Source organism: Trichosurus vulpecula, chromosome 1 (genome assembly GCF_011100635.1).
Source record: "Trichosurus vulpecula isolate mTriVul1 chromosome 1, mTriVul1.pri, whole genome shotgun sequence".
NCBI classification, from domain to species: Eukaryota; Metazoa; Chordata; class Mammalia; order Diprotodontia; family Phalangeridae; genus Trichosurus; species Trichosurus vulpecula.
Window position 1 is genome coordinate 514,755,418 of NC_050573.1, and position 21,939 is coordinate 514,777,356.

The following is a 21,939-nucleotide window of genomic DNA, read 5'->3' on the forward strand; positions in this document are numbered from 1 at the left end:
CTCTGTGACTGTTAGAAGTTAGGGGTCTAGTCACTGCAATGTCCACAAGTGATAGTAATAAGAATGGCCACCTGCTCCACAGACAGTGTGGATAGAGTATGCTGGAGTCAGGAAGACCTAGGTTTGAATCTTGTCTCTGACACTTAAAAGGAGGGCTAGTAACTCAGTTTCTCTGAGCCTCATTCCCACACCCCCCCACCCCATATAATTAAGATAATTATAATTGGAATCCTACTTCAAATGAAATAATATATATAAAGGCATTTTCCAAATTTTAAAACACTACATGAATAGAAAATATGATTATTAGTCAAAGTGGCAGTAATCTTGACATGGTTAGAGTCAAAAAGTGTCTTGGCCATGACTCAATCCCATAATTTTTTTTTTTTTGCCAGCATCTGTGATAGAGCACTGGGGTTGGAGTCAAGAAGACCTGAGTTCAAATCTAGCCTTAGACACTTACTAGCTGAATGATCTTTACAAGGCAAGTCACCTAACCTTTGTAAAATTGGGATAATAGCCCCTGCCTGCCAAGGTTATTGTGAGGACCAAATGAGACAATTGTAAGGTGCTTAGTACAGTACCTGGCACATAGTAAACGCTCTACAAATTTTAGTTATTATAATGATTATTACCGCTCTTTCCATGAGACATTCAGGGGAATCTGACTTACCCTCTTTGGCTGTCTGCCGGAAAAGGCTTATTTTATTTTTGTTTTGTTTTTAAATAAGTTTTATCAATTTTTTTGTTTTTACATTCTAATCATTTCCAGATGTATCTCCCTCTATAAACACTCATTCAATCAATGAGCTTTCTTCTATAACAAAGAAAAACAATTAAGCAAAACCAGCTAACAAACCATTTCTGAGAGCTTATGCAACATTCTGTATCCACAGTCCTTTAGCTCTTCAAGAGAAGGGAGGTCCCTTTTCTAAAAATTTTATTTTTAAAAACCTTACAGAAACATTGGAATAGCAAGTTATTTGCATCTAAGACAAGAGAGCAGAATTCCTGTATCTCAAATCCCAACTTCTCTAGATTTACAATACTGGAACTGGGAGAGAACCAAAGGCAGAATTCTTTAATGATACTTTACTGTAAAGATTACATAATGCTTTTGAAAAAGAAAAAGAGAAAAACCACTAAGAGATACTTGAAAGTGGACAAGCTGAAAAGGCTTTTTATAAATGTAATTTTCCACTTCAACTCTCCAGAAGCAGAAGTTGAATTATTTGTTTCTAGAATCTATAGGAGAAATCCTATGTGGATCAAAGTTGGTTTGTGTGGTCAGACAACTGGTCAAGAAACATTTGTGCTTAATAGTACTTAATATGTGCCAGGAACAGTGCTAAACACTAAGCATACAAAGAAAAGCAGAAACAATCTTTGCCCTCAAGGAGCTCACATTCTAATTGGAGAAATTATATGTAGATAAGTAGGCATGTGCGAGACACAGTATAGATGGGAGGTAATTTCAGAGAGGAAAGTGCTAGTGACTGGGAGGTGGGGAGGGACTGTAATAGGTGTCCTGCAGAAGGTAGGATCTGAAGGAAGTTTAAGAGGCAAAATGAAAAAGGAGGAGGGATGGAGAGAGCTAATGCAAAGTTATGGGGAGGGGAAATTGCTGTCATGTGTGAAGAACAGCAAAAAGAGCTTGAAATGTCAAAGAGATGAGTTTATATTTGATTCTGCAGGTTGACAGGCATAGAAATTTCTTCTCTTTCTGTGGCAATAAGGGTGGGGTTACCAAAATTTTATTGAAAAACAGAAGTGAACCCTACAGAGTTACAGAAACTGAGGATTTTTTTTTCCTTGAAAGGAACCCTACAGACTGTCTAATTGAGCCCCACATATTCTATAGATGAGGAAAATGAGACCAAAAAAGGCAAGATGATTTGCCTAACATTATCCAGTTAGTAAATGGTAGAACTGGGGCTAAACTTCAGATCCTCCAAATCTAGTTCTGTGTTCCTTCCACTGTATCATGCTGCTCCCAACTTATAGACAAGAGTCCTATCCCAGGCCTCTATGTAAGCCAACCTTAAGCCCTCCCTTTAAAAATGAATGGATGAGGGCAGCGAGGTGGCGCAGGGAGTAGAGCACTGGCCCTGGAGTCAGGAGGACCTGAGTTCAAATCCAGCCTCAGACACTTGACACACTTACTAGCTGTGTGACCTTGGGCAAGTTGCTTAACCCCAAGTGCCCTGCCTTTCCCTCCCCTAAAAAAACAAAAACAAAAAAAGAACAAATGAATGAGATAAGAATCAGAAACATCTGATAACCCGACGTTTGATATACCTGAGAACATAAATCACTTGGGCAAGAATTCTCTAAATGTCAAACTGCAAAGAGAGCTTTCAGAGTAGCTTAGCAGAAAATAAATTTAGATCAGTATCATATGCTACATAAGCTCAAAATGGATATGTGATCTGAATATAAAAGATCATACCATAAAAAATTTTTTTGAAGAAATCAGGTATTTTAACATCTATGTTAATTTGGAATTGTCCTAAGAAAATTACTAAAATGTCCATATTCTTCTCCTAAGAGATTCCACTGCTAGGTATATATACCAAGGAGATCAAAGATAGAAAGAAGGTCCTTTATATACCAAAATATTCATAGTATTTTCTGTTATAGCAAAGAATTGTAAACAGAATAGCTACCTGTTGATTGAGGAATGGCTAAATAAACTGAGGCAAATTAGTGTAATGGAATATTAGTGCATCATAAAAAACAATGAAAAGAAGCATGGAAAGACATATATGAGCTGTCACAAACTAAATAGAACCAGGGAAACAACATATGCAATGACTACATCTATAGAAATAGAAAAAAATGAAAAAAGAAACCAAACATTGTATAATTAATTATAAGTTTATTTCCTCACAAGAATTTAGAAAATATTCCTCCTCCCTTTCCAGCAGATGTGGAGAGGACTATGAGTGTGGAATATTTCAAATGATACCAGACTCAGCTGATGTTTTAGTTAGTTTTGCTGAATTGCTATTTTTTCCCTTTTTGAAAAAATTCTTCATCATAAGGGATGGCTCTCTGCAGGGGAAAGGGGATGGGCTAAATGAAGGTAATATAAAAACAAAGGAAATCAATAAAATTTTTTAAAAGAATGAATTAATAATAAAACAATAGACTTGTCAATTTGGACAGGTATTTGTCTTATTTGTAAACTTAATGAATATTCCCTATTTTCAAACAAGACAAACACGGATGAAGTCAGAAAATAAGTTAGGAGAAGGGCATTTGCAATTTTGTATTCATATCACCATCCTTAAAATGCTTTTGAATCTTCCAAACTGTTTTTAATGTGCTTTTTAGCATTAAATTCATTTTACTTAGTGGAAAAAATAATGAGTAAACACCAACTTACATAAGCCTATACAAATGAAATCACAGATTTTGTCCTTATGCTAAATAGAGCATTCTTTACTTAGAAATGTGGCAATTTGCTATACTTAGTAAATGAGGGAGCTTGGAAAAAAAGAAACACAGCTTCTGATTGAGGCAAAAAGCAATGGTAATGAGTTTCCTGGTTCCAAGTAGCACATACTTTCTTTTTCCAAACCTATGTACTACATAATGTAAATACTGCATTGTTCAGAAGTACTAGCTTATTGACTTGACTTTCACTCACCATTGGGAACAATAAGTCTACTATACCTCAATGTTTTACTAAGAGAGCATATCAAACATTAAAGCCATTCTTATACAGCTAGGCAATAATATCTAAAACTGAATCATGGAAAATACAGAACATAATTTATATCACGTCATAGAATTTTACATTTAATAAACAATTAAATGTGTCTTCTTGGGAGTGCCTCAGTCTTAAGGTTTTGTAAAAAGGTCTTAGAGGTGCTTACCTATTAGAGTTTATAAAGAGATTTGCAAGCAAACATTATTTCTTGGAAAAGTGAGTAGTTACATCACAATGCTGCAGGGTTCATGGTCAATGTTTTATTTTAGGGCAACAAATCAAGATAAGTACTTAATTAGGGTGGAGATTGAACAAAGAAGTGAAAACCAACATACCTTCAGCATGTAGTAGAAAGGGAACCATGACAGGAAGAGGTCAGAGAAGAATTCAGCTATACTGAAGACACCATATACCACCCAGTAGGTCAACCATTGTGTATCATCCTCTTTGTTGGGACTCTCGATAGCTTTGATTCTGAAAGGAAATATACAGTACGTGACTCAATGAGTCCCTATAATATATTTTCAAAGCTCTATTTCCGTAGCTTGAACTCCAAACCGGTCAGAAGTTTTACAAATATGTGTGACACATAGTTGTCATGAATTAAGTAAACATAGATTAGTGCAACCTGTCATAACCATGGGAAAAGCAATTCATTGTAAAGGTTTATAGCGGATCATCCATGCACCTATGGACAAATTATTATTGTGGTTAATGAGCAGTTTTTATGAAGCATTTTGTTTTTGTATTTCCTCATATTTCTTTTTTTTTTTTAGAAGGAGACTAGTATTTTATTTGAAATTTTTAAATTCATATTCATATTCATTAACGATGATAGCCTATAAATCCTTTGCTTTATCCTTTCCTGGTTTAGGTATTAGTGCCATATTTGTTTCATGAGCACTGTTTGGCAGAATGTCTTCTCAATTTTTTTTTTAAAATTTAAATTTATTTATTTAACATATTTGGTTTTCAGCATTGATTTTCACAACAGTTTGAATTACAAATTTTCTCCCCATTTTTACCCTCCCCCCCAATCCAAGATGGCTTATATTCTGGTTGCCCTGTTCCCCAGTCAGCCCTCCCCTCTATCACCCCCCTCCCCTCTCATCCCCTTTTCCCTTCCTTTCTTGTAGGGCAAGATAAATTTCTACGCCCCATTGCCTGTGTATCTTATTTTTTAGTTGCATGCAATAACTTTTTTTGTTTTTGAACATCTGATTTTAAAACTTTGAGTTCCAAATTCTCTCCCCTCTTCCCTTCCCACCCACCCTCCCTAAGAAGTCGAGCAATTCAACCTAGGCCACACATGTATCATTATGTATAACCCTTCCACAATACTCATGTTGTGAAAGGCTAACTACATTTTGCTCCTTCCCAACCCATCCCGCTTTATTGAATTTTCTCCCTTGACCCTGTCCCCTTTCCAAAGTGTTTGTTTTGATAACCTCCACCCCCATCTGCCCTCCCCTCCATCATCCCCCCCCTTTTATTTTTTTTTATATCTTCCTCCCTCTTCTTTCCTGTGGGGTAAGATACCCAACTGAGTATGTATGGTATTCCCTCCTCAGGCCAAATCTGATGAGAGCAAGGTTCACTCATTCCCCCCTCACCTGCCCTCTCCCCTCCTCCCACAGAACTGCTTCCTCTTGCCACCTTTATGCGAGATAATCCACCCCATTCTATCTCTCCCTATCTCCCTCTCTCAGTATGTTGCTCTCTCATCCCTTAATTTCATTTTATTTCTTTTAGATATCTTCCCTTCATCTTCAACTCACCCTGTGTCTGCTCTCTCTCTTTTACATATATATATATATATCTAAATATATATATATATAAACACACACACATATATATATGCACATACATACACATACATACATATACACATAGATATATACATACATACACATTCACTTATATATATACATAAACATATATATACATATATGCATATTCCCTTCAACTACCCTAATACTGAGGTCTCATGAATCATACACATCATCTTTCCATGTAGAAATGTAAACAAAACAGTTCAACTTTAGTAAGTCCCCTGCAATTTCCATCTGTTGATTACCTTTTCATGCTTCTCTTGATTCTTGTGTTTGAAAGTCAAATTTTCTATTCAGTTCTGGTCTTTTCACTGAGAAAGCTTGAAAGTCCTCTATTTTATTGAAAATCCATATTTTGCCTTGGAGCATGATACTCAGTTTTGCTGGGTAGGTGATTCTAGGTCTTAATCCTAGCTCCATTGACCTCCGGAATATCACATTCCAAGCCCTTCGATCTCTTAATGTAGAAGCTGCCAGATCTTGGGTTATTCTAATTGGGTTTCCACAATACTCAAATTGTTTCTTTCTGGCTGCTTGCAGTATTTTCTCCTTGATCTGGGAGCTCTGGAATTGGGCCACAATATTCCTAGGAGATTTCTTTTTGGGATCTATTTGAGGAGGCGATGGATGGATTCTTTCAATTTCTATTTTGCCCTGTGGCTCTAGAAGATCAGGGCAGTTCTCCTTGATAATTTCTTGAAAGATGGTATCTAGGCTCTTTTTCTGATCATGGCTTTCAGGTAGTCCAATAATTTTTAAATTATTTCTCCTGGATCTATTTTCCAGGTCAGTGGTTTTTCCAAGGAGATATTTCACACTGTCTTCCATTTTTTCATTCCTTTGGTTCTGTTTTATAATATCCTGATTTCTCATAAAGTCACTAGCTTCCACTTGCTCCAATCTAATTTTTAAAGTAGTATTTTCTTCAGTGGTCTTTTGGACCTCCTTTTCCATTTGGCTAATTCTGCCTTTCAAGGCATTCTTCTCCTCATTGGCTTTTTGGAGCTCTTTTGCCATTTGAGTTAGTCTGTTTTTTAAGGTGTTGTTTTCTTCAGTGTATTTTCCAGTATTTTTTTGGGGCTCCTTTAGCAAGTCATTGACTTGTTTTTCATGGTTTTCTCGCATCCTTCTCATTTCTCTTCCCAATTTTTCCTCTACTTCTCTAACTTACTTTTCCAAATCCTTTTTGAGTTCTTCTATGGCCTGGGGCCAGTTCATGTTTTTCTTGGAGGCTTTTGTTGTAGGCTCTATGACTTTGTTGTCTTCTTTAGGCTGTATGTTTTGGTCTTCTTTGTCACCAAAGAAAGAATCCAAAGTCTGAGACTGAATCTGGGCGCGTTTTCGCTGCCTGGCCATATTCCCAACCAACTAACTTGACCCTTGAGTTTTTCAGTGGGGTATGACTGCTTGTAGACTAACGAGTTCTATGTTCCACGTTTGGGGGGGAGGTGCCAGCTCTGTCAGACCCGCACTACTCCTTCCCCAAGAACCCCCAGTCCAAACTGGGCTTAGATCTTCAGCAGGCTGTTGCACTCCTGCTCTGATCCGCCACTTAATTCCTCCCACCAGGTGGGCCTGGAGCCGGAAGTAACAACAGCTGTAGCTGCCCCACCTCCACTGCCCCCGGGGCTGGAAGCCGAACCACGAACTCCTTCCACTCCCGCAGCTTTTCCTGCTAACCTTCTCCGCAGTCTTTGGTGTTTGTGGGTCGAGGGGTCTGGTAACTGCCGCAGCTCACTGAATCAGGGTGGTAGGGCCCCCTCTGCCCGGCTTCTGGTCTGGATGGTCCACGCCGCTCAGGCTGGGCTCTGCTCCACTCCGTTCCCAGCTCCCAGCTACCAGCTCCCAGCTCCGTGTGGAATAGACCTCACCCAGAGACCATTCAGGCTGTCCTGGGCTGGAGCCCTGCTTCCCTCTGCTGTTCTGTGGGTTCCGCCATTCTAGAATTGGTTCAGAGCCATTTTTTATAGGTTTTTGGAGGGACTCGGGTACGGAGCTCACTCTAGTCCCTGCTTACCAGCCGCCATCTTGGCTCCGCCCCTCCATTTCCTCATATTTCTTGGCATAGTCCTACATTATTCTTGTGACTGATTTCAGTTACGAAATAGAAAACTAGAAGTTATTTACTTCATCAAAATATTCACCAAAGCTGACAAGGGTTGTTTTCTCACTTCTTAGCCATTTTGTCATGATAGTGTCAAACAATGTCATTCCAAGCAGGATGCCATGGTTTGACAAATGCTATTCCTTTTGCATAGTCTCATTAAAAGTACAATTATTTTTGTTATTTTAATCAAGATGGCGCTGGGAAATTTGGGCTGCAGAGTCATCATAACTATATCCCCTATCCTGGAAATTTACCTCAAAGAATGAGCAGATGAAACATTAGCTTTAGTTAAAACTTCTTGGTGCTTTCCTGTGAGGAAAAAGAAAAGACTTAAAGGTATCTCTCACTCTATGGATCATAGGATCATAATTAAAGAGCTGGAAGGAACCCTAAATAGTATCCAGTCCATCCCCCTCATCTTAAAAAGTTTTAATCCAGGGAGATGAAGTTGCTTATCCAAGGTTACACACCGTAGTGAGTGTCCAAGGTGGGAGTCAAATCCTGATTCCAGAATTAATTCCCTTTTACTTGCTCTCAGCCAGCATTAGCTGCGGAGTCAATGCCTATAAAGTGAATTCTATTTCTACTGATTTTCACGAAAAATATAAGATGTCCTCCCACAGGAACAACAAAAAACCAAACAAACAACTCTCAAATAACTAAGCTGAAAGATACTGTCAAGAAAGGACCTGGACTGTAGTACAGAAGTAGTGCTGTTTACTTTTAACCTACTTCTGACATTTCAGTATTTTCCTCAGCCTAGATTTCCTACTTGTCATTGGTCATTACATGCATCAGTAGTCCCATAAAGCAAGAGTAAAGTCAAGCAGTAAACATAGAAAGACCAAGGTTTCACATTCAATTCTTGCCCAAGACACTTAGCTCTTTGCTCGCTTCCATAATCAGACAATCCTTAACTGTTAAGGCTGCTATCACATAATTAAGTGCTGCTGGTCATAACAGGAGGCTAGAGGAAAAATCAGTGGTTAGATCAGTGCAAATTCATCTCTACAGGAAAAATAAAGTTAAATCACATGCTTTGCTAATGGTGAGTTTGTAGTACTAACTTTGTACACAAAGAGCAATGTTATTTTAGCAGCGTCCTCGAGGGATTTCCTGGTAAAGCTGGTATGCTTACATCACGATGTCTATTTAATCCTGATTCTGTTTTTCTTGGTTGAACAGCCACCATATTGATCTCCTTCACCCAAAACGGATACTATAGCTCATTAAGTTTTTCCCAGTACTATTTATCACTTAGGTATGTCACATCAAATGTGCAGATAACAAGATTTGTGCTGCACACACATGGAAATAATCAGGAGGAGCAAGGGAATATTGTCTTTCTTTGCCTCTGGACCACAGGAATTTCATCCATGATTGGGAATTCCACGTTTCTAGCTATATAACATTTGACTACTCCCTGGAGTGTTCAGGAAAGACTAATACCTCTGATGTGAGGTCTACTGAGCCCTCTTCAGGGCTGCTTTCCACTTTTGGTGTCCACCTGATTCTGCCACCTTTCACTTTTGGCTCTAAGACACTATAGGATGTGCAGTGGCCACACCCTGGTAAACTGTTTCAGGAGATGGGCTACCCCAGGTTGAGTATAAGTGAGGGGCCTCAAACCTATCAGTGAGTTAGTGGTGTATCTACCCCATGCATGCGAAGACTTCCCTGGCAGAATAGGTAAATATGAACAATTTGTTCCAATGGGCCATAAAGGTGGCAGAAGCAGGTGCTACGGAAAGCTTAGAGCTTGGTTAGTCACCAAAAATGCCAAGGCCATCCACTGCATCCCAAGCTATCACCAGTTGTCTTAACTTTCGTCTGGAGTCAGATGACTGTGAAAGAGAGAGTGAGGCCGACAACTTCACACAACTCTACCTCACTGAAGTCCAATTTATGCGTGAGTCAAAAGACAGCACCCATATCATTTTACCACTTTTATCTACCCCATAGTCCTGTGGGGACATACAAGTAACGAAGCAGTAGGTGTGCATACAGTGGGAGCCATAGTCACAATCCTGCACACAGGTAGCCCAGGGAATAGGGTTGTCTTCTCAGTGGACTGAATCAGCACAGGGATTAGGCAGCCCTGGGGGTGTCTAAGCAGCATTTTTAAAAGACTGCCCCGCTCACCTCCTGGCATGAGGAAAGGGCTAAAAATGTTGCCCTAAAAATTGTCTGCTTCATCTAACCTAAACCTGACCTGCTTACCATGGCAGGCAGGGATCCTAACCTGTTGTCGAAACACAAAAAAAATGTACGAAATTTTTTTGGACGATGATTCCATTCACCATTGGCACATGGAATGTGTTCACACTTATGGACAACATGAAATCCAGCAGACCTGAAAAACGAACAGCTCTTGTTGCAAGAGAACTCAGAAGGTATCACATTCAAATGGCAGCCCTGAGTGAAACAAGGCCAACAGATGAAGGCCAGTTTACCAAAGTTTGAGCTGGATACACCTTTTTCTGGAGTGGCCACAGTGATGAGTGCTGTGAAGGTGGCATAGGTTTTGCAATCAAAACTTGTATGCCTCCCAAAAGTAGTGAATGACAGGCTCATGACAATGCGATTGTCACTTGCAGAAAAGCACCACACCACATCACAAGCACCACATCATCGATGCATATGCTCTCACTATGACAAACCACGATGAGGTCAAATAAAAAAAAATTTATGAAGATCTTGAGACCCTCATCATCCACGTGCTGACAAAGGATAAGCTTGTCATTCTAGGTGACTTTAATGCCAGAGTAGGCATGGACTATCAGACATAAAAGTGAGTCCTTAGGAGGGATAGAGTCAGAAACAGCAACAGCAAGGGTCACTTACTACTGAAGAATTATGAGTCTCATGATCTTCTCATCACCAACACTGCCTCCCATTAACCTAAATGCATTAAAACTTCCTGGATGCACACTCAAAGCAAACACTGTCAATTAATAGATTAAGTAATTGTAAGGAGAAGAGACAGACAGGATGTGAGAATGACAAAGTGGATGTGTGGCATAGAGGGCTAGACTGATCACAGACTTAATCTCTCCAAGTTAAAGATTCACGTTTAATAAAAGGGGCAGCCCCCAGGCAAGACAGCTACCAGAAGACTTAATGTCAACAGATTAGAGCATGTCTCCATGTGTAAACAGTTTGTTGCTAACTTGGAAGGAAAGTTGAGCCAACACACATTTGGCAATAGTGGAGCAGAAAAGGAATGGGCAACTTTCAGAGATTTAGTGTACAGCACTACATTTACTCATCTGGGCCAGAATACTCACAAACATCAAGACTGGTTTGATGAAAATGATGGGGAAATTCAGAAGTTACTAAGTAAAAAACAAGAATTCTACAGGATTAACCAGCATGATAGTTCATCCATCTCTAAGAAGGCAGTGTTTAGCTCCATCAAAAGTAAGGTGCAAACGAAGCTTAGAGAGATGTAGAATTCTTGGCTCAATAAGAAGGCAGATGAAATTCAGTTTTACACTGATACTAAAAAACCAAAGAGCTTTAATACTTTGAAGTCTATTTATGGGCCAATGACCTATGGTGTATCTCAACTACTGATGGAGCCATATTGATTAGTGACAAGGACATAATCCTAGAGAGAACATTTCCATAGTGTTCTCAATTGACCACCATCAACCAATGCTGAAACCATTGACCATATCCCTCAGGTTGAAGTCAATCACTCTCTTACAGGTGAAAAGAGGTTTTGAATGCCATTTGGCTCTTCTTGTGTGGCAAAGTGCCTAGTGCTAATTCTATTCCAGCTGAGATTTGCAAGACAGGGGCTCCACTGTTCGTACAAAAGCTGACTGAAATGTTCCGGATGATATAGCAAGAGGAGGTTATCACCTTGGAATTCAAGAATGTCTCCACTATCCAATTCTATAAAGGTAAAGGAAACATTATCCTGTGACAATTGGGGGGTGGTGGTGGTGGTGGTATCCTCTCTCTTAATCATTGCTGGCAAGATTTTTGCCTGAGGCTCTTCCCTTGAGCCATCCTAGGTAATCATTTAAAATGGTGAGGTACTCTCTTGATCCAGAGAACCCCACAAAATCATACAAGTCAAGGGGTTCAAACCTCTGGGTCCACTTCAAGAATACCCATGAAACGGCCCAAGCTATCAAGGGCATGCATATCTGAAAGGCTACCAAGTATTTGAAAGATGTCACACTGAAGAAACAATGTGTTCCCTTCCGTCGATATAATGGTGGAGTTGGTAGGTGTGCCCAGGCTAAACAGTGGGGTTGAACACAGGGTAGTTGGCCCAAAAAGAGTGCTGAATTCTTGCTGCATATGCTTAAAAATGCACAGTAATGCAGAACTGAAGGGTCTGGATGTGGATTCTCTTGTCATTGAGCATATCCAGGTTAACAAAGCTCCCAAAATGCGATGGTGTACTTACAGGGCTTATGGTTGAATCAACCCATACATGAGTTGTCCTTGCCATATTGAGATGATACTCACAGAAAAGGAACAAATTGTTCATAAACCAGAAGAGGGGGTTGCTCAAAAGAAAAAGATATCCCAGAAGAAACTGAAGAAACAAAAGCTTATGGCAAGGTAGTAAATATGACATTAGAGTGCAAATAAAAAGTGAAATAATAAAAAAGATTTTTGCCAGAGTCCTTAACAGCCTGATCCTTCACCTGATCCTCCACTACCTGAGAGCCAGTTTGGCTTTAGAAAGGGCCAAGAAATGGTCAACATGGTGTTTGCTGCCCAACAACTCCAGGAGAAAAGCCAGGAGCAGAACAGAGGTCTATACACAAGATTCGTCTATCTGACCACAGTTTTTGATACTATCGCTTGTGAGGGCTTATGGAAGATCATGGTAAAATTTGGTTGCCTGACAAAGTTCATCTGTTTGCCAGTTCCACAACAACATGTTTGCATAGGTTCTGGATGATGGGTAATGCTCTCGTGTTTGCCCAGTAATCAGTGGAGTGAAGCAGGGCTGTGTGCTTACTCCCATGCTTTTTAGCATGATACTTTCAGTGATGTTGTCAGATGCCTTCGGTAAGAACAAAGATGACATCAAGGTCAGCTACTGCACTGATAGTAAATTATTTAACTTAAAAAGGCTATAAGGCAAGACTAAAGTGGAAGAAGAGTTGGTATATCAATTTTTGTTCACAGATGATTGTGCACTTAGTACAGCTTGTGAGGATGAGATACAACAGAATATAGATTGATTCTCTGCTGCTTGTGCTAATTTTGGCCTGACAACTAACACCAAGAAAACAGGTTCTCCAGCCAGCATCTCACTATTCATATATGGAACCATTGTGTATATAGCAAATGGAGAAATTTTGAATACTGTGAATAAATTCACTTACCTTGGCAGTATACTTTTCAGGGATGTACACATTGATAATGAGGTTAACATACACATTGCTAGAGCTAGCTCAGTATTTGGGAACCTCCAAAGAAAAGTGTAGGAGAGAAGAGGTATTAGATCAGGGGTGGGGAACCTGTGGCCTCGAGGACACATGTGGCCCTGTAGGTCCTCAAGTGTAGCCCTTTGACTGAACCCAAACTTCACAGAACAAATCCCCTTAATAAGACGATTTGTTCTGTAAAACTTGGACTCAGTCAAAAGGCTCCACCCAAGGACTTAGAAGGCCACATGTGGCTTCAAGGCTTCAGGTTCCCCACCCCTGTATTAGACTGACTACTAAACCGAAGGTCTACAGAGCTGTGGTGCTGACCTCATTGTTGTATGCCTGTGAAATCTGGACAGTCTACCAGCACCATGCCAGGAAACTGAATCACTTCCATCTGAATTGTCTTAGGAAGATTCTGAAGATCACCTGGCAGAATAAGGTACCAGACACTGAGGTCCTTTCTTGAGATGAACTGCCAAGCATTCAAACTCCAGCACAGACAGCACAACTCTGATGGGCTGGCCACATGGTTCGAATGCCAAAAAATCTATTTTAAAGAGAACTCACAGAAGACAAGTACTCACACAGGGGTCAGAAGAAGCTATGCAAGGCCACTCTCAAGGTCTCTCCTAAGAATTAAAGACATGGGAAACACATGGGAAGCACAGGACCACCAGGCATGGCATGCCCACATCAAAGAAGGCATTGTGCTCTATGAGCAAAACAGAACTTCAGTACAGTAAAAGAAATGTGAGATGCAAATTTAGAGACATCTCTGATCCAAATGTTCACGTGCACTATTTGTGGCTGGCCTGTGGTAGAGCCTCCTGAGCTTGTTGTATTGGTCTGATCAGCCACAGTCAGACACATCATACCTTGACCCCAGCATAGTGATGTCGTTTTGGTTCTCTTCAAGTACAAAGGACAACAACCAACTGATCTCTAAAAATTTAGGATTTTTGATCATTTTATATTGCAGTGCTTATGACAAATATTTGCAAAGAAGACTAACATGAAAATAACTGCAACTTATGGGCTAAAATAGGTTTCAAAGGAAGAAGAAACAGAGAAATTTTTACAAAAACCTCCAAATAAAATTGACATATATTCTGATCTTCAATAACTTTTAATGAAATTAGAAAATAGGAACCAAGAATAAGGAATGAACAAAGGCAAATATCTGTAGGTTACATGGAAGATTCACTCCTATATATCATGAATTCTGTCCTCAAAAAAGAACAAAAAAATGCTACAAGTAATGAGTATTAAGTAGTATAACAAAAGAAAGATCCTATCTGAACAGATAGGAAATGGCTCATTACGGATCTGAATCATTCCTGAACCAGCTATCTGTTTATAGTCAAAGTACTGACTTAAGCAAAGATCCAAATTAGTAAAAAAAACTAGAATAAAAATGAGAAAAATGTATGACATGATTAAAACATCTACAACCTGATATTAAACAACTATCTCTTTAAACATATTATTGATAAAATGGATAATGGATGGAAGAATGGACAGACTTTTATTACAAAATTTCATACAAAATTTTAATTAATATAAATCAACGGCCATAAAAGAAAAACAAAAGAACCTAAAAAGTAACTTAATTAGCAAAATTGACTTAATTACCCAGACAGATATGGAATCTAAGAACAACACTGATTTAAGATATAAATAGTTTTTTAAATTATATAGGAACCCACCAGTGCTTTCTTTTTCAAGTGGTTTATTCCCCTGGGGGCATGGCTAGAAAGTATTACCCCTTTGTAGATGAATTGGATAAAACAGGACCTCTATCAGCAAGCCTTGAATCAATTAGAACTTTTGAAAATCTCAATCTCGAAGGGAAGAGTGGAGTGAATCTCCTCCTTCCCATCCCACTATGGTCCCATGAAGAATAGGAGGAAGACAGCAGAGCTGTCCCTGAGAGATATCCAGCTCTTGATGAATCAGGAACCAGGGTGGGGAAAGAAACCAAACCTGAAATTAAATATTATATTAAATAGAGCCAAAATTAACTGAAAAAAGGCCATTTTGTTCCTTGGGGCACCCCACCCTTCAAATCCTGAGGAGGACATCTCCTATCAGGTAGGATGCCCCAGATTGGCATCAAGATTCCAGGATGATAAAAGATTATGCATAAGAAAAAAGATAGGGACTAGATTTTTAAAATTTCACTGATATAGAAAATTCCTTGGTAAGAAAATTCCTATTGATACAAGTCAACATCTCTGCAGCTTATAATTTTAGAGTTCAGTAAGGCATAGGAGGTTAAGTGACTTGTTGAGGGCCACACAGCCAGTAGATGTCTGCAGTAGAACTCGAGGTTCAAATTCTGGGTCTGAGGCCAGTTCTCTGTCCATTGTATCATGCTTTATATCACAAAACAGGGAGAAGCAATGGTCGATAAAACCAGTTTAAAGAAGGTTAGACAAGAGACCCAACTGAGCAGAGTCATTTAAGTCAAGGGTACATAAGAATGAAACTGTAATGAGAGCAACAAACAGAATAAATACAGAAAGATTTCCATTTTTAAAAAAAATGACTTTTTTCACTATCAAGAGAAGTGGAACCATTGTATTTGGACTCTGACATCATAGTTGTAAATGTACTTATAGAAGAGTAATGGAAGAGAGAAATGGAACTAAAGGAAACAAAGATAGAAAAAGCAGCTGGAATGGACCAATAGCACCTAGAGGAGATCCCATGTGGAGGTGACACAATTTTAGGGGTACTGAGGAATCAGTTCATGAAACACCTGAAGGAAAGAAGATAGAAAAAGTATGGGGAAAAAATCTCAGTCTTTACTAGCACCAAAAAAGTCAATTAAGAGAACATCAATAATTATTAACCTATATGCTTACTTCCCATTTATATAATATTTTAATGAAGATAATCCATACACATATTTAGGGCATCCTTGATAAGAGTATTCAGAAGAAACAGGAAGGCTTTACAAGCAGTATTCCACAGTAGACAACAACCTGACTGAGAGACAAAAAGAATACAAGATCTTACTGTGCTTATTATTTGTTGTCTTAAAAAAAAAAAACCACACTTGATTTGGCATAGCAAAGCACTGCCCTAAAAATCTTTAGGCTTTTTTCCCCCTAACAAGACATACATTATCAAAATTAGGAAAGTTTTCTTAAAAGATATGATAACAGATATAACCTTGCTCAATGACCCTCTGATCATTAAAATCCAATGAGGCATAAAGTGAGAAGACATATGCTTGCCAAAATGTTTGCCACTGTTATCAAAAAGATCCAGTTGATGGGGGTCTCCTCATGTATGGTGAGTTCTTCCACATACTACTATTTGCAGATGATATTCTTCTGGGTGCATCAAATCCCAGAACACTTTAGAGCCTTCTAGAAGAGATCCATAACTACTTAATGATCCACATAAAAAAAAAAACAAATGGATAAGAATGCCTTTTGTCTAGACTATGACATGCAATTCAATGTACAACTTAGAGCACTTGTCCATGAGCATAAACATTAGAAAGACATTAAGAAGGATCGAAAATTGAATGGGAAGAAAAGGGTAGGCTGGATTGCTTTTGGGGAACTGTGAAACTCTTTTAATGACTCCAAACTTCTCCATGAAACAAAGTCCCATTTTTAAAATGTCATTATCCTACTACTGGTGTTGTATATCTGAGTGATGGAATACATCAATCTCAAAAGAATTAAAAATGGGAGGGAACTCAAAGGGAAATGGAGAGGCACATAATGCATGTGAACAGTGTGCAGCATATGAAAAATAAGTAGCAATGAGGCAGCTAGGTGGCACAGTGAGTACAGCACTGGCCCTGGAGTCAAGAGGACGTGAGTTCAAATCCAGCCTCAGACACTTGACATACTCACTAGCTGTGTGACCTTGGGCAAGTCACTTAACCACAATTGCCTTGTCTTCCCCACTCCAAAAGAGAAAAAAAGTAGCAATGAAAAAGAATCAGAGTAAAAAAATCAAAGAAAAGTATTGTCAAAAAAGATGAGCTGGTCAGATGGTAAAAGAGAAGGATAAGTGATGTGACCCTGAGCTTCACTGGTAACTTTACATTGTCAAGAGAAAGAAAAGAAGAACTCTAGCACATTGGGTGGACCCCCTGTGGTAAACTCATCAGAAAACATGAACGACAGTTTGTAATAACGATGTTGCTTACAGCTGTTGTGGGGGTGAAAGACCAACAACACCAGCACACAAAACGGCTGCTAGCACAGGATCTTTGATCTGCTTTTCTAAGGAAAGCAAAAGAGGTTTACAATCTCACTTTAATCAAACATACATATATCATTCACTTAGTTCAGGAGGAAAAGCCAGCATGCTGAACTTCAGAGCAAATGCAAACAGAAATTACAAACAGAGACAATATAAACAGATCAACATTTCTGTCTAACCAAATTACAATATACGTAGTTACCAGAGAAGCACTAACACCTGGATTTTCAAGCCAGGGTGCTCTTAACAAGGGCTATCCAGTGTCCCTTCTAGTGAAATCACACAACACTCTTCCAGTGAGTGAAAGCCCCAAACAAAATGCTAACCTCTGAATTTATATACCCTGTTCAGGGTCAAAGGGCATCAGCCAGGTGACTCAAACCTATGTGTACTAGGCGTTCCCTTGACATAAGCAAGTCATCAAAGACTCCCAGATTTAATCAAAGAAACAAAGGCCAGACTTATCAAAGGCACTTGATTACCTAAGTGATCCAAAAGAGAAAACAGTAAAAAAAGTCTCACAGTAATCACCAAAACACAGTTATACAAGACTGGAAGGCACTGATAACTGCAATATGCATCACTGGAGGCAACATTCAAATCAAAAGAGCTGAATGACCCATTTGGGTATTTAAAATATTAAAAGTATTTTATATATTATTTCATAAGCTTGACCAAAAAAAATTATGTGGTAGGTTTTATGTCATTGGTAGGTAGGTACATCATTATCATCACCATTTTACAAGAAGGGACGAAGGGATTCTAGACCAATACTTCTCCCCAATTCAAGCTCAAATGATGTAATCACAGTTGACATAATTATGCATAATGGGGATTTACTGTGAAAACAAGATATCTATTTCTCATCTCTGAATGTAGTCACATATTATAAGAAAGTGCATCTAACTATACCCTGTAACATTTATCAAGTTTGAACTCTTCTCCAACTAGGTCAAGAAGTAAAAAGTGTAATTGGCTGAGAGAATCAATTATGCTCCTTGGGTCTCTCTATGAAAACATCAAGCCATTCAGCAGTTGATAATCTGGCATTTGGAAGCCATTGGTGGAAGCAGAGCCCTTTGCTTGTTACTAGAAAGCAGCAAGGTGGGGAGGGGAACGATCCTCTACATCCATCCCTCTACCCACCCCCCCATGGTCAATGTTATCAAAGATACTGGACTAGTAAGATGCAATACATCCAGCCAGGAGCAGAGATAGTTACCTAAAGGAAGAAAACAATTCAATGACTGTAATACAACCCCTTCCCCAATCCTCCCCACAGCAGAGAAGAGTGACAGCTGTGGACTGAAGATTCTTTGATTATCATCTGACAACTTTTACTTTAAGAATGTGTTCATTCGCATGAATCATTGAGCTGTGGCAGTTACCAGACTTCTCAACCCACAAATTCCAAAGACCGAGGAGCAGGTTAGTGGGAAAACTGCTAGATAGGGTTAGAAAGCCGTCCGGCCCCATCCCTGGGGGTGACGGAGGTGGTGCGGTGGTGGTGGCAGTAGCAGCAGGAAGCTCCTGTGGCTGCTTCCAGACCTCCAGCATCAGCTGCTTCCAGAGTCCCTGGCTCACATGGTGGGAGGAATCAAGTGGCAGACCAGAGCAGGAGTGCAGGGTTTGCTTTGCCCTGCTTCGATCTGGATTGCAGTCCTGGTTGGTGGTTCTTGGGGGAGAAGGAGAGCTGCTGTGGCAGAGCCTGCGGTGACAGTGGAGTAGAAGTAGTTCTGAAAACAACAGTGCAGCCCCTAAAGCTCGGGACAAATCTGTTGTAAAAGCAGTCATACCTTAACAAAAAGCTCGAAGGTCAAGTAGTTGGCTGGGAACATAGCCAGGCAGTGAAAAAGGATGCAGACTCAGACTCAGGAATCTTTTTTTGGTGATAAAGAAGATCAAAACATACAGCCAGAAGAAGTCAACAAAGTCAAAGAGCCTCCAAGAAAAATAAGAATTGGTCTGAGGCCATGGAAGAGCTCAAAAAGGATTTGGAAAAGCAAGTAAGACAAGTAGAGGAAAAATTGGGAAGAGAAATGAGAGTGATGCAAGAAAACCTTGAAAAACAAGTCAATGACTGGCTAAAGGAGACCCAAAAAAAGACTGAAGAAAATAACATCTTAAAAAATAGACTAACTCAAATGGCAAAAGAGCTCCAAAAAGCCAATGAGGAGAAGAATGCCTCAAAAGGCAGAATTAGACAAATGGAAAAGGAGGTCTGAAAGACCACTGAAGAAAATACCACCTTAAAAATTAGATTGGAGCAAGTGGAAGCTGGTGACTTCGGGATAAATCAAGATATTATAAAATAGAACCAAAGGAATGAAAAAAAATGGAAGACAATGTGAAATATCTCATTGGAAAAACCATTGACCTGGAGAACAGATCCAGGAGAGATAATTTAAAAATTATTGGACTACCTGAAAGCCATGATCAAAAAAAAGAGCCTAGATATCATCTTTCAAGAAATTATCAATGAAAACTGCCCTGATATTCTAGAACCAGAGGGTAAAATAGAAATTGAAAGAATCCACCGATTGCCTTTTGAAAAAGATCCCAAAAAGAAAACTCCTAGGAATATTGTCACCAAATTCCAGAGCTCTCAGGTCAAGGAGAAAATACTGCAAGCAGCCAGAAAGAAACAATTTGAATATTGCGGAAACACAATCAGGATAGCACAAGATCTAGCAGCTTCTACATTTAGGGATCGAAGGCCTTGGAATATGATATTCCTGAGGTCAAAGGAGCTAAGATTAAAACCAAGAATCACCTACCCAGCAAAACTGAGTATGATGCTCCAAGGCAAAATATATACTTTCAATAAAATAGAAGACTTTCAATCTTTCTCAGTGAAAAGATCAGAGCTGAATAGAAAATTTGACTTTCAAATACAAGAATCAAGAGAAGCATGAAAAGGTAAACAAGAAAGAGAAATCATAAGGGACTTACCAAAGTTGAACTGTTTTGTTTACATTCCTACATGGAAAGATGATGTGTTTAATTCGTGAGACCTTTCTCAGTATTAGGGTAGTTGAAGGAAATATACATATATATAGACAGAGCACACATGCAGGGATGATATCTAAAAAAAAATCAAATTAAGGGATGAGAGAGGAATATATTGAGAGAGGGAGAAAAGGAGAGATAGGATGGAGTAAACTATTTCACATAAAAGTGGCAAGAAAAAGCAGTTCTGTTGGAAGGGGAGAGAGTGCAGGCAAGGGGGAATGAGTGAATCTTGCTCTCATTGGATTTGACTTGAGGAGGGCATAACATACATGCTCAATTGGGTATCTCACCCCACAGGAAAGTAGGGGGGAGGGGATAAAAAAGAGGGGATGATAGAAACGAGGGCAGATAGGGGGAGGAGGTAATCAAAAGCAAACACTTTTGAAAAGGGACAGGGTCAAGGGCGAAAAATGAATAAAGGGGGACAGATGGAGGGAAATATAATTAGTCTTTCACAACATGAGTATTGTGGAAGCATTTTACATAATGATACATGTATGGCCTGTGTTGAATTGCTTGCCTTCTTAGGGAGGGTGGGTGGAAAGGGAAGAGGGGAGAGAATTTGGAACTCAAAGTCTTAAAATCAGATGCTCAAAAGAAAAAGTTGTTTTTGCATGCAACCAAGAAATAAGATATATAGGGAATGGGGCATAGAAATCTATCCCACCCTACAAGAAAGTAAGGGGAAAGGGGATAGGGGGGAGTGGGGTGACAGAAGGGAGAGCTGACTGGGGAATGGGGCAATCAGAATACATGCCCTCTTGGAGTGGGGGAGAGGGTAGAAATGGGGAGAAAATTTGTAACTCAAAATCTTGTGGAAATCAATGTTGAAAACTAAAATATTAAATAATAAAATAATTTTAAAAAGAAATAAAAAACAACCAAAAAAAAAGAATGTGTTTATTCATTACTTAAAAACATGCAATACCCAAAGCAGAATTTCAATCAAGATATATTAAGAATATTATTCAAACAACAGAAGTTGGATTGAAGAGAGGATAGACTGGAGGCAAAAAGTTTAGTTAGGAAGCTGGGTAGGAATAGGCTAGCTTCTCCTTAGGCCCAGCCATATTTGTTGTTGTTCAATCATTCAGTCATGCACCATAGCTTGCCAAGCCCTTCTGTCTTCCCCTATTTACCAAAGTCTATCCAAGCTCATTTTTAATTGCTTCCATGACATTATCTACACATCTCACCCTGCAATCCCCTTCTCTTTTTGCCTTTAACCTTTCCCAGCATCAGTCTTCCAATGAGCCCTGTCCTCTCATTATGTGGCCAAAGTATTTAAGCTTCAGTTTCAGTATCTGTCCTTTCAATGAAGAGTCAGAGTTAATTTCTTTAAGTGCTGACCAATTTGACCTCCTTGCTGTCCAAGGCACTCTTAAAAAGTCTTCTCCAGATTTGAAAGAGTCAGTTCTACAGCACTCAGCTTTCCTCATAGCCCAACTCTCACAGCCATACATCACTCCTAGAAAAACCATAGCTTTGACTACATAGATTTTTGTCAGGCAAGATGATGTCTCTGCTTTTTAGTATGCTGTCCAGATTTGCCATAGCTTTCCTTCTGTGGAACAAGAGTCTTTTAATTTCATGGCTGCTGTCATTGTCTGCAGTGAACTTTGAGCCCAAGAATATAAA

The 21,939-nt window shown here is 39.3% G+C and overlaps 1 protein-coding gene and 1 pseudogene across 1 annotated transcript in view; one reads left to right on the forward strand and one right to left on the reverse strand.

Moving 5' to 3' along the window:
* Positions 1–21,939, reverse strand: part of REEP5 (receptor accessory protein 5) — a 49,690-nt gene that overhangs the window by 11,577 nt on the left and 16,174 nt on the right. Inside the window, exon 3 of the mRNA XM_036740980.1 lies at positions 4,051–4,189. Coding sequence (XP_036596875.1) covers positions 4,051–4,189 — 139 coding nt within the window. The remainder of the gene's footprint in view (positions 1–4,050; positions 4,190–21,939) is intronic.
* Positions 11,677–12,239, forward strand: LOC118833604 (annotated as a pseudogene).